This window comes from Pteropus alecto, unplaced genomic scaffold, assembly GCF_000325575.1.
Source record: "Pteropus alecto unplaced genomic scaffold, ASM32557v1 scaffold45, whole genome shotgun sequence".
Lineage (NCBI taxonomy): Eukaryota > Metazoa > Chordata > Mammalia > Chiroptera > Pteropodidae > Pteropus > Pteropus alecto.
In genome coordinates this window covers 27,144,786-27,158,747 of record NW_006442491.1, presented here as the reverse complement: position 1 = coordinate 27,158,747, position 13,962 = coordinate 27,144,786, and the positions used below count along the sequence as shown (strand labels likewise).

General features: G+C 43.3%; 1 protein-coding gene across 1 annotated transcript in view; it reads left to right on the top strand.

Moving 5' to 3' along the window:
• Positions 1–13,962, top strand: part of PTPRT (protein tyrosine phosphatase, receptor type T) — a 675,700-nt gene that overhangs the window by 81,017 nt on the left and 580,721 nt on the right. The window contains exon 5 of the mRNA XM_015596894.1: positions 6,056–6,171. Within this exon, the coding sequence (XP_015452380.1) occupies positions 6,056–6,171 (116 nt within the window). The remainder of the gene's footprint in view (positions 1–6,055; positions 6,172–13,962) is intronic.

Genomic DNA, 13,962 nt, shown 5'->3' with positions numbered 1-13,962 from the left:
CCAGACTTCCTGTAAAAAGGGTCCCAGAACCACCTCCCCCATTCAGGGTTTATATGCCAGATATGCAGATGAGTCCTCCTCACCACGATTAAGTCTTCCCCTCCCTCAGTTCCTGGGAATCAGCATCCCCTGCCCATTAGAGACTGATCTTTCACCTTGGACTGGCTCTACCTGTTGTCCACGTCACCGCACACACGCAACCCTGCACAGCCACCAGTTTTGAGGTCGTCTCTCTGAAACAAGTCTTAGTCTTCCCCTAGCCCTGCACGTGTCCCCTCCTCAGAGAGGACACTCATCTCTGCTGCATCCAGCTGCATTCTTGCTTCTTACCCTATGCTTGATGCTCATGCTTGCCCTTTTAATAGGTGATGTTTGCGTCTTCCCAAGAGAATCTGGCTTGGCTCTCTTAGGACCCCAGAACTCTGCTCTAATGAGAATTTTCACCTCTACCATGAGGCTCAACCTTACACCTGTCTCTTGTCCCAGCCCCAACCACCTTCAAGGGCAGATTGGTGAAAGCTCTGCATTGACTCCAAGCACTGTCCTTGGGTTGCCATTGCAGCCAAATGCTTCTTTCTCTTCGAGAAATCTCCATGGGAGGGGGTCCTCTGGAACGTGGATGCCATTCCACTCCCAAAGTCCCATGGACCCTCTTGGATTCCTCCCCTCTGAGGGGCTGCTCCTGAATTTAGGATTCTATGGACAGCCATATACTCCTCTTGCTGAGGAGTGTGTATTGCTTGGTTATGGAATTGCTACGAGCCAGTTACCCAGCAAATGGGCCATGGGATGTAACTCAGGAAGAAGTGACCCTGGCTGTGTTCCTGCATAATGTGCGTCAGCTGAGTTCAGCCTCGATGCTCAGGCAGCTTAAATTTCCCAGGAATCAGAATGTGAGAACCCTGTGATCGTGGCTGGAATCGGAAAAAATTTCATTTAGCTGTATGTTCAAATTCTGGCAGTGCGTGCAGTCCTCAGAGATCTATCCATGAGTCATTGGAGTTGAGCGGGGCCCAAGGTGCTCTGTCCGTGTCCAGTCCTGGTGTTTATCCATCCTTTCAGCAAGTAAATTTTTGAGCGTCAGCTTCCGCTGGATAGAGGTAGGTTAGGTCCTTGTTTCCATGGTGTGTACTTAGCTGAGAGGCGGAGGAAGGAAAGACACTAAACGAGTCACGTTAAATAAGTCACTAATGTAATTACAGATAGTGATTAGTGCTGCGAATATAATAAATGTGAGCGACTGGGATATGGGAGGGCTCCTTCGATAGAGTGTTCGGGAGACATGTCTTTGAAGATGGGATCTGAACTGAGACTTGAGTTGTAGGAAAGAGTTCACTGTATACTGATTTGGGGAGAGAACATTCTAGACAGAGGAAATAGCAAGTGGGAGTCAGCCCGATGGTATGAGAGTGTCTTGGGCATCGGGGATGCGGGGGATTGTGGTCTGAGTGAGCACTGGGGAGGGAATCCAGGCCCGAACTTGCAAGGCCCTGAGTCACTGTGAGCAGTTTAGATTTTGATCTAAGTGCATGGGGTGCCACTGGGGAGATTTACGCTGGGGATTGATACTATCTCATTTAATTATTACAAGATCACTGTGGCTGCTCTGTGCAAGAACGAATGGAAGGGCTACAGAGAAGAAGTCAGGAGACCTATTAGGAAGAAAGTTCTGGGTCATGGAAGGGATCATGGCTGCCTGGACCAAGGTGGTGGAGAGACAGCCATTCATCATTCAGCCAGTGTTTACTGAGCAGGAGCTTCTTGCCAGGCACTGTTGTGGGTTTGTGGGGATAAGACAGACTCATTCTCAGCTCTCATGGGCTTCCACTGAAGTGAAAGAGCCTTGAAAATTAAACAAATAATCAGGTAATTGTATGATCTATAACAGATGGTTGCCATAACAAAATACGACAGTCTGGAGGTGCTTAAACAGAAATTTATTCCTCAGAGTAGTGGAGGCCAGAAGTCCAAGATGAAGATGGCAGGTTTGGTTTCTTCCATGGCCTCTCTCCTTTGCTTGTAGGTGGCCACCTTATCACTTTGTCCTGGCCCTTCCTCTGTGTACACGTGCCCCTGATGTGTCTCTGTGTGTCCAAATTTTCTCTTCTTATGAGGACACCAGTCACATTGGAGCAGGGCCCATTCTGACAGCCTCATTTTAACTTAATCACTTCTTTAAAGGCCCTATCACCAAAAATAATCACAGTCCGAAGTACTGAACATTCAGACTTTGACACGTGAATGTTAAGGGTGCACATAACAGATGGTCAACAGTGCTATGAAAAAAAAGTATAACAGAGTTGGAGAGAAGCGGCCAGATTAGAGATAAATTTAGGAGGTAGAGTCAACTGGTTAGATTGGGAGCCAGAGGCATCAAAGATGCTGCACTCTCAAATTTCTGGCTTAAGCTGTTGGGTGGTGCAAGTTAAGGTGGTATGCATTTAGGGACAGTTGAATTTGAATGCTGCCTTCCATATATGGATCATGGGATCCACAAGTGCCGACCATGTGTGGATCATGGGAGCATGCAGCCTATTAGTGACTTCCAAACTGTCCTTTGGACTGACAGGGCCTTTCCCCCAACCCCAACCTTAATATTAATGCATTTATGACATCACTCATAGATTGGTAAAATTTTAACTATCTTAAGAAATATACACCCTTTTTATGTCCTCAGGCTTTTTAATGCTCTGCTTCTGTCCTGTAAAACATTTTTCTATTAATATATGGTCAGCGTTTATCAATAAGTGATTTCATTAAATATTCTAAAAGTTCCAGTGGGGTTAGTGCCTGATTTGCAATTGTGTTCTCGATTGGTTTGAGCTGAACTTAGGGTTTTAAATGCTTGCCTTGCAGCTTCCAAAACAGTGACCAAAATTCTCAAAGGAAATTATTTTCTCTTACAAAATGAAACTTCTTGTCTATATTTTATAGCCCATTTAACATTTTTGTGTTATTCTAAATTATTTTAGCCATAGTTACTCTCTACTGTCCTTTCTCCGTGTTAGCCATCGGCGGGGCCTCTGCAGTTATAACCGTGTACGAGCAATGTCAGCACAATTTTTCACTCAGTTTCAAAGTTTCTAGCTCCTAAGTTGACTTTCAGAATTTTTTTAACTTTTTTTTTTTTTTTTTTTTATCACAACCTTGTGGGACTATGTCACCGAACCCAGAGTGTCTGAACCACGTTTCTAATGTATGTACTGAGCTTGCTCTTCAGCTGTGTGGCTTCCTACTGAGTGCTGTCAGGTTTAAAGAGCGAGATAAAGGCCACAATAATATGTCTTCAGATGCTGCATGACATCTGCCGGAGTGTAAATGTCACCAGCATCAAGGCATTTTGCCCCAAATGCACAGCAGTTTTCTGTTAACCCCGTTCAGCGGGATCCCATTTTGGGGGTGCTGGCTCTCAGTGGGGAGTGTGTAGGAATGCTTAAAGCCACAAATTGGTAGTTGGTCTGCGCCCCAAGGTCAACTGTGTTTGCCTAAAGGTTGGTAAGTTGAAGGTGGTAGGGTACTTTCTTTCCTAGAGCTGTAGATGCTAGGGGGTGGGGGGAGCAGACAATTGAGAGAGCATAGGGCTTAAGAGTGGACTGGAGTTGGGGGATGGGAAGAGGATCAGAGAGGCCAGAAGCTCAGAGAAGTGGAGCAAACATAAGGAGCTCCCCAACATAAGGACGATATCCAGAGAGAGCGATGTCATCATGAGCTGGGAATGAGACCAGGGCTCAAAAAGCACAGACCACCAATGTTTCACAGTGACGAATATTAACATTAGGGGCCATTAAGTCTCTAAATTCTCTGCTACTGAACCTGGAAGGTAGGGAGGAAGAGGGAAAGAATCAAGGTAAAGGGTCTGTTGCTGAGGAGGAGGAGGGAGTCAGAAAAAAGCAGGGGACATCAATCCAGAGCGGATCTATTTCTAATTGCACAAATCGCAGTGGTTAAGCCATTTGTCTAGTGTCCCCCAAGGCTAAGGGACGGTGTCCCTTTATAAAACCTAACACAAAACCTCCCAACATTGCAGCTAGGACTCTGTGCTCCCTCCTTGCATGGAGCAGACATTCTTTCTTTAAACCTGTGGCATCAACGGGCTTACAAGGTTCACAATATTCCCACTTGAAGAATTGACTTGAACTGATAGTTCCAAAAATAACTTTACAAATTATACAGGAGAGCAAAAAAGGAAACAATTTCACACAATCAAAGCAGCATGACATTTGTCAGGTCGACTAGATACAAGGAATCTTCAGCTCTGAAAAGCCCACAAGGAGAGAAGAGGTCTCCCCCTGGATCGCGGAGTATTGATCCCACTCTAGCCGTGAGGTCCTGAGGGGAACATGAGGGGGGTCTCTCTGAGCAGTCGTTTTTTGTTGAAAAACCTGAGCAGAAGGTATATGTTTTCACATGGCAGGTGTGCCTAATTGTGCCGAGGTTCTTGGCTTTCGTTGAGATTTGCAGGAAGTGACGGTTTGGTAGTTTGGTAGTTTAGAGGGTAAAGGCCCTGGGGACAAATGGCAAGGAAAGGGATCACTTGCGATAAGATATTCAGGAGCAATGAGGGGAGCCTGAAGAGTCAGCTTTGCCTGCGAGCCTTTTCTTTGGACCCTGGGTTCCAGTTTGACACTGATATCCCACTGCTCAGGGAGCAAGAGAATGTGCTAGTTAAATGCTGAGTTTGGGGCATAAATGGACCTGGTTTGGATTTTATTTCTGTCATTAATGCTGTCTAGCTTTGGGCAAATTAAACTTGGTGAGCCTTGGTTACTGCTTCTCTAAAAGGGAAATAATAATAGTGTCTGCTTTACAGGAAGGTTACGAAGTTAAATAAAATGTCTAAAGCATTTATCATAGTGCCTGGCACTGTAGGAGCTTTCAACAAATGGCATTAGTTTTATTATTTGTCTTGCTGGATATTTAACTCCCTCTAGAAAGATGGCCAAAGGCTTTTTTGTTGAACTTCCTCTTAACAACCCTCCCTCCATTCGATCCTATTCTGGGGGTGTCCATGCCTGGGTCATCATTGATTTGGTTGATGTGACAGGGACCCTTGGCACTTTTGTACCTCTATGAAGAAACTCATTCTTCTAGACATAGGTTATCAACCCATCTATCTTTGAAGAGCTCACATAGATCAGGACCTGTCTCTACAAACGAGGAAAGAGATGAACCAAACTAACCAATATAAAACATATATTTAATTCTAGAATTGATTGCTTATGAATACTGTGAGTTTCGTTTGAAAGTCCTTTCTCCTGTTATGCCAAGTCCCCAGAGTAAATGTCCCACCTCCCTCCCATCTTTAGGAGACACTACCACTTAGAATGAAAAGTATAGACTGAATGTTTCTTGAATTTTCTGTGCCTCAGTTCACTCACTGTGAAGTAGAGGTAATTCCACCACCAACCACACTGGGTTAAGTGAGTTACAGTGTAGACACTGCACGTGACATCAATCGCGTAGTACACACTAAATGAATGAAAGCTTTTTCTCCTCTGTCTTCCACTTTCTTTCCTTCCCATCATCTTCTTCAAACATCATTACCGAGGCCAGGTGTGGAGGTCTCAGGCCCAAAGATGCTTCACTTCAGCTTTCTTCTTTCTACTTACTTGGGCTACCGGTAGGAACCTTCTGTGACCACCCACGGCCCCCCAGTTTCTTCTTCCAAACATGGCAGTGCTGCTCAGAAGCTAATAATATGGATTTTGAGGTTCTGAGGCCTGGATTTATATCTTGGCTCCCTCATTTTCTGGCTGTCTGATTGTGCCAAACTATGTAGCCCTTCAGAGCCTTAATATTATGACCTGTGAAATGGAGATACTGCCCGCCTCATGGATTTTGTGAGGTTTAGGCAAGAGGATGAATGTAAAGCTCTTAGGACAGTGCCCGGTTCATAGTAAGTGACCAGCCAACCGTAGCTCTACACCGAGCCAGGCCGCTTCCCAGACACAACATCCAGCCTGCCCTGTGCCCATCCTGAACTGCCATGTGCCCACAGGGAAGCGGTCCACGCTGTTGAGTTCTGTCCTCATGTGCTCTCTGGTTTCTCTTTTAGGAAAAGCACCTCACTTTCTGCGGCTCCAAAATGTCGAGGTGAACGTGGGGCAGAATGCCACATTTCAGTGCATCGCTGGTGGGAAGTGGTCTCAGCATGACAAACTGTGGCTCCAGGTAAGGTTGGGAGAGGTCCCTCCTCATACCTGCCCATCCCTTGGTAGAGGAAGAAAGTGTGTGCTGTGATAAAGGGCTCGGCGGATAAGGGGGAGGGATATTTTTTAAGTACCTCTACTCCTTGGATGATGCTCTGCATCCATGATCTTGTTAAATCTTAACTCTAATTCTGTTATGTAGGTGTCAATATACCCATTTTATAAATGGAGAAGCTGAGACCACAAACATAAAAGTGCTAGAACTAGAACTTTCCAAACTACTGTCTAACAAGCTTTGTCTTTTAGGCCCTGATTCCCAGGGCTAAGGCAAAGTGGGTATTTTAGATTCTGGGTACATTTGCATTTCTATATGACTTTTAGAATCACTTTATCAACTTCTACAAAAAGCCTATGGGATTTTGATGGGGGCTGATTGCATTGAATCTATAGATCACTTTGGGGAAAACTGACATCTTAGCAATAATAAATCTGCTGACTCTGATATGGTACATTTCTTCACTTATTTAAGATTGTCAGTAATTTCGCTCAGCAAGATTTTGCAATTTTTGGTGTACATCTTTTGTTAGACTTATCCCTAAGTATCTCATATTTTTGATGCTATTATAAAAGGCATTTTAAAATATCTATTTCTGATTTTTCATTACTAGGATATAGAAATACATTATAAACTGAATTTCATCTATTGATCTTATATCCTGCAACCTGTTAAACTTACTACTACTTAAATTTGAATTGATCAAAATAAAATTCAAAACTCAACTGCCCAGTCACACGCGCATCTAGTGGCTACCGTGTTGGACAGATGCAGATAGAGAATATTTTTGACATTGCAGAAAGTCTTGGAGAGCATAAGTCTCGAAAGACATTGCCTCTGGTTCAAGGAAACAGGAATATTTCTCCAAAGAAGCTGACTCTAGTTACCTCCAACTTCGTATAGTCAAAGATCCCTATTTTCCTGGCCGACATAGTTTGGGTGTTGGTTCTTAAACCCGTGCCCAGCACACTTTGATGAGCGTTCTTATTATCACTTCTCCTCTTGCATTTGAGCCCATGTCCTGCAGTTGGAAAATCGAGGGGCTGGCAATTCTTCCTCGCTTCTTCACAGTGCAGTAGGATGAAAATACCAGTAATGCCCGCCCTTCCCGCTTCCCTGGGCTGGCTACAGAGCATAAGGGAGCATGGTGAACTTCTACATGTCACTCAAGTACGAAGTAGTGTTATTTACTCTTTTTATTATAATTAGTACTGAAGTGCATCAGGCTCCTAGGAAACTGTCATTTCAATGGCATTGCCTCAGTTGAGTCACGAGAATGACACAGGACAATCATAATATTTGTAGTACCTTTATTTGGATTTCCCGATTATTTTATGATGGTTACTGCTGCAGTCTTGAGTCGTGCGCCCTAAACCTTGGGTCTATCGGCGGAAGGATGTTAAAAGCAGAATGTAATCGAAGTTTTGGAGAAAATAGATGGAAACGCGGTGTGGAGCTTTTGCACATCTTATTTATCTACTTTTCAGTGTAAAGCAAATCTTCTTTCACAGAATGCTTTTTAGGTGGCTTACAATGGGACAGAAAACATGACAAGACAGTATAAATTAAAAGTGAGGGAGCACGAGATAAGAGGAAAGAACACACTGGAGCTGGTAATTCAGCGAAAACAGGGTTTCTCCGTATCTGCTGCTTACGTAGGCCACAGCCGCGTGGCTGCCAGTGGAATAAAGGAAACTTGTCAGATATACGGTTCACAATGTCTTTGAGATAAATACAAACCAATTGCCTGGGAAAATTCTAACTGTTGTTCACATGGGCCAGACAGGAATTGTTCCCACGAGTCCTCATAAAGAAACAGTGAGTGATGTAAGGAACAGCGTTCTCCACCGCAGCCTTATTGAGGGCACACAAGTGAGTTTCACAGGCTTGTTTCACATAATGATGCGCGGTGTAAAAGCAATTTGGGGATGTGGCAGATGAGAGAGGGGGTGGGGTGGGCAATACCATATGGCAGAGGTCCCTAGCTCTCTGCTGATCCATCTGTGTCCTGGGATACTTTAAATGTACCTGGTGACTGAACAGATCCAATAACTATTTCTTCAAGGGAGCTCCCAAAATATTGTCTCCTTCATCTATATTTCAGGAAATATTGGGAGGTAGACAGTTTACTGTGCTCTCTGGCAAATGCCTGCTCGGCTAGTTAAGTCCAGACTTAAATGCAACACTATAGTTGGAAGTAAGTTAACATCTTTTTGCAAAATATAAGGCGTTTGTCATGACACCTGCCACTCAGGCGATAACTGCAGCCCTGATCTGAGGCTGGCTAAGGTAGTGGAGAATTTCTTATGAGATATACTTTGCATGTGTTCCAGCACCTAGAGGAGCAGCCTTCAGACTCGCCATAGGTCTGTTCCATTTAACAGGGCTGGGATGACTTAGCCTGATAATTTCCAAGGGAACTGAAATAGACACATCGTGACCAAGAGTCTCCACAAGACACCTACAGGAGGTCTAACTTTCAGCAGTGCTATTTCCTGCTGTCGCTTCCAAGATAAGCTGAGGAAGGTAGAGACCTTTTTTTCCCCTACCAGCTGTAAGTCAGGGAAACAAATTCAGTGACTTTGCTCCTAGAATTGTATGTCAGTGGCCTTTCTTTCTGGCAGTGGTTGGGGAGCAGTTGGTGGGCTCAGAGCTTGAGATAAATCTTCTTGCCTGCGTTGTAGAGAGTGCTCGACTTCCTTTCTGCAGACGGTGTGTGTTCTGAGTGGAATGTTAGTCTACAGTTTGGGGAGCCCTTTAAAAAAAAAAGAACAATATTCAGGGACAACTAGGTGTAACTTTACTGACAGAATCAGCTGTATAGCACAGTGAAAATGGATGTGGGCACAGTTTGTTTCCTAGGAAGTAATTTGGCAGTCGATATCTAAAACCTTCAATGTGTACATTCTTCCAACGGATAATTTTACTTTTGGGAATTTACTTAAGAAAATAACCAGAGACAGGAAGAAATTATCTGCAAGTGTGTTCAACAGGATGAAAAGCTGAAAACAACCTAAACGTCTGGCAAAAAAGAATGACACAATAAACGTTGGAACCGGAGTCATTAAATATCAGGTTATAGAAGTATAATCAATGACGTTTTCACCATATGTATTTAAGTGACAGGAGCAAATTATAAAACACTGTGTTTAGTATATCAATTTTTATGAACAAACAAATATATACAGTAGTTCCCCACTTGTTTGCAATTTTGCTTTCCATGGTTTCAGTTACTCACAGTCAGTGGTGGTCTGAAAATATTAAATGGAAAACGCCAGAAATAAACAATTCATTCGCTTTAAATTATGCCCTATTCTCAGTAGTGTGATGAAATCTCGTGCTGTCCTGCTTTGTCTTGCCCAGGACGTGAATCATCCCTTTGTCCCCCGTGTCCATGCTCTTCATGCTATCTGCTCGCTAGTCACTTCGTAGCCATCTTGATGTATCAGATCGACTGTCATGGTACCACAGTGCTTGTGTTCAAGTCACCCTTGTTTTACTTAATAATGGTCCCAGAGCTCGAGGGCAATGATGCTGGTAATTCAGATATGCCAAAGAGAAGCCGTAAGGTGCTTCCTTTAAGTGCAAAGGTATATATGTGTAGAGTTTGGTACTATCCACAGTTTCAGGCATCCACTGGGGATTTTGGAACATAGCCCCTTCAGATAAAGGGGGCTACTGTATACACACGTATACATACATATTTCTACACACAGATATCTACATACCTGTGCACATACACATGTAACACTATCAAACACATTAAGACATTTAATAATTGATTTTGATGGTAGATGATGTTTGCTTCCTGTTTTCATCTCTTTTCTGTTTCATCTAAATAAACAAACATGAATATAAGTAGCTAATATAAACAGAAAAAAAGATGAAAATGGTCACTTTTTCCTAGATACAGAATATTCTAAGCATGGTAGGAAGCCTTGATAGGGCTTTGGGGTAGCTAATTCCTTAGTGAGGGACAGCACTGGCCCCCTGTCAAGGCTACGGGTAAAATTACTCTTGGTGTCTCCCCACACCCTCATCACCACCGTCAGATCCTCTTCATCCATGAGGGGGTTTAGAAATATTTCACGTGTCGTCTGGTGTTTACAGAAGACTGTGGCCCATGGGGGTCCGTGCTCACAATCAGGGGCTCCAGAGCAGGCCCTGTCAGCCCCACTGCAACGCTAGGTTTTAGGCCTCCCTACAAAAGATTTTCTTCACTAGGGGTTTGTACAACAAATCACATTTGAAGAGTCTCAGAAATGAGGCCATGTGACCAAATGCTCTGCACAGATCTCAGCAGGGGCAGCATATGTGTTTAGACAAATCACAGGCGTTGGACAGGTTGCAGACCCTAATCTGGCAGGAAAAGGCTCGTGTCCCGTGAGCACGTCAGCTTGACAGCAGCTACACCAGGGCTGAGGAGATAAGCAGACACGGCAGCCCTTGCTGAAGCTGATTCTTCCGGTAAACCTGTTTTCTCGCTCTCCACAGGGCTACCGCTGGCTCCTAGGGCTGTGAGTGTTCTGGAACCAGCTCCTCCTCCTCTTCCTGCATCTGTGTCAGGTGTCTCTTGCATGTGGGACTAATGTTGAAAACCTAGTGGCCACATAATAGCTAAACAACAATGATAAATTAATGATAATACTCATTACAGATGATATTCATTGAGTGGTTACATAGATGGTATATTTAATACTCACAACCAGTCTTTCAGGTAGATATTATTTCTAGCCCATCTTACAGATGAGAGGACTAAGCCTGAGAGGGGTATATGAGTGGCACAGGTCAGAGTCACAGGTCGTGTGGCAGAGATGGGGTCTGAATGTAGGTCTGTGTCATATTCTTAAGTCCTGGACTGATCTTTCCATGCTCACCTCATTGCCTGGTCACCTTATGTCACCACTCCATCCTTTCTTTCCATACAGATGGTTTTTTGTTAAAAAAAAAAAAATTTATTTAGCTCATACTTACATGCCTTTAATTTGTACTATACTAGATAATTAAATTGATTTGAGTTTCTCAAATGTACGAATCAAATCAATGAAATAAAAATACGCTTGGAATATTTTTCACGTTGTTCCCTTCTATTTGCCTTCGTACTTTTCTTTTTCTTTCTTGGCCCCATTTCTTAAATGTGATGTCTACGCTTGCAGTGGGGCATTCTTCAACTCCCACCCCTTCCCAGAAGTGGCCCTTGCGAAGGTCACTAGTGTTTTCTTTGTCGCTAAAGCCAAAGGTGCTTATTATTATTATTATTCTATTATTATTATTAGTCCTTATACTTGACTCTTTTATTCAGCGTTTGTTGATGACCGTTCCCCCCTTGAAAATCTTCTGCCCTCTTGATTCAATGAAATCATCTGTCAACAACTAAAGGGGCTGATATTTTACCTCATTTGCAAGCTAATGAGTTAGGTTGCCAGCTACAGAGATGCTGGCAGGAGATGTGAGTCTCCTGGGTCAGAGACAAAAGACTGTATTATTCACTGCAAGCAGGCAGTATGAGCTTCATGTTTGCACCAATTTCCCTTGTCCCTCCAAGTACCCTGGGGACGATGTGGGGTAGATGTAGGTGGGATCTGCACACAGTAAGAATGTGTCATAGCTGAGGGACACCATGCTTAGCAAACCCTTAATCTTTAATTAATACCTTTTTTAAAGATATAATTTATAAACTATAAAGTTTAGTAAGTCTACAGTTTGCTGGGTTTTAGTGTATTTACAAAACCATGGCACCAACATCACATACTTTATCTTTTCTTTTGTTCACCTGTAGGTACCCCAAATTAAAAAAAACAAACAAACCAGCACCCCTTTGGGGCAACTCAGGGTGTGACAAATCCAGTTAAGCTTTGGATTTGTAGAAGGTTACATTCTCTCAAGTTCATCTACACCTGGCGCCTCCTCCTCCCCGATCCTGTGCATCTCATCCCTGAGGACCCTAGCAACTCTGGCCTCGACATTTCCCCTCACACCCTTATTCTTCTCTCCTTTCTCATACCTTTCATCAGCCTGTCCTCATTTTATGTTCTTTAGGCTTTGATTACAGCTCATCCTGGCCCCAGCACACAGGAGCTGGGGGAAGGAGTTGCGAGCAAGGCACATCTGCTTCTTGCCCTCATGGAGTTTACCTTATGACAGTGGAGACAGACATTATTAAGCAACTAACAATAGAGTTAAATATTTCATTACTAATGTGACCAGGCTACGAGGGGCAAAAAAGAGTCTACTGAGTGGGGAGTAGAGAGAGTGGGTAGGGTTATGAGTGTCAGGTAGGTGCTCTAGGAAGAAGTGGCCTTTGACCAGAGTTCTGCCAGGTGAACCAGAAATAGTCAAAGGGAGATTGTGCCATGCTGGGAGATGGCACATGGGCAGGCCCTTCATCACCTGCTCATCCTCTTTGCTCAGGGCTATGGCTCCCTGTGGGGCTTATGCTAGAAGCCTCCTGAGCTCCGAACTCGAAAATCAACCCCAGATGAGCAGTCGGCCAAGCATGCTAGTGGGCTCTTGGCAGGGCTTTAGCACAGCTAATCAGAAATAACTTATGTCCACCACTATTTCTTTTAACTTTTAATAAAGAATAATCAAAAGCTGGTTTTTAGAGACTGCCAAAGCAGTACCAATACAGTCTTAAGTGAATCAGTGGGCCAGACTTTAGCAAGTTTGCAAATGTTATGCCATTGAGACAGTATGGCAAGAAGCGAAAAGGGTATTCATTACAAACAAATTGTGGGAATTTCACCTGAATATTTTCTAGCTGGGAGATTTCTGGAGCAATTAGAACAATTTCCAGTGAAAATGCTGGGCCTTATTTTATTCTTACCTTTTTTTTTTAATGCCAGAAGCTCAAACCAGCATGTGGAAGGCTTCCAGGACCCTGTATTATAATATCTCCTGTAAAACAGGCATAATGTCTGTTGCACACAGTTCCCTCTTATTAAAGACCATAATGTTTTCACTTCTGCTGATTATAAATCAATTACAAGCCTGCATGCACTCTCTGAAATAATGACAGCCATTTTTGCAGGTTATGTCTTATCTCTTTGTGAAGGGAACAATGTCATGACATACAAGAGGAGAGAGGATGGGGAATTGCAAAATGGCAAGACTATTATAGATACTTTGATAGCTAATTGGGTACTATGAAAACAGCAGGCTCTCCGTGCCATCAGAGGCTTCTCTTGTTTTTCTCTGGAGGTTGTTCCTGAAGATGGAGAGGTCTTGCCTGGGTGTGGAAGGAAGCATATGTGCTAGGGTCAGAGGTATTCAAGTGTGGGTATTGGAAACCCGTATGCTTGCAAAGACTGTGTGCTCTCAAACTAAGACAATTTATTTCACATAAAACAAAACAAGCTAAGGAAGGTGGAATTTGAGTTATTTTTATTTTTATTTCACTTTTTTTTATTTTTTTAAGTTTATTGGGGGTAACATTGGTTAATACAATACTATAATTTTGGGGTGTATATTATAATTTGACATCTATATATTTTATTGTGTGATTACCACCCAGAGTCCAGTTTCCTTCAGCTACCATATCTTTGATCTCCTTTACCCACTTCACCCTCTCCCTACCCCTCTATATTTGACCCCCGTTTACCCTGTCTACCTCTTCCCTTCTGCCACACTCCCTACCCTCTGGTAACCACTAATTCATTGTCCACATCCCTGAATCTCTGTCCATTCATTTGTTGCTTTTAGGTTTATATCCCACATATAAGTGATATCATGTGATTTTCAACTTTTTCTTTCATTCTT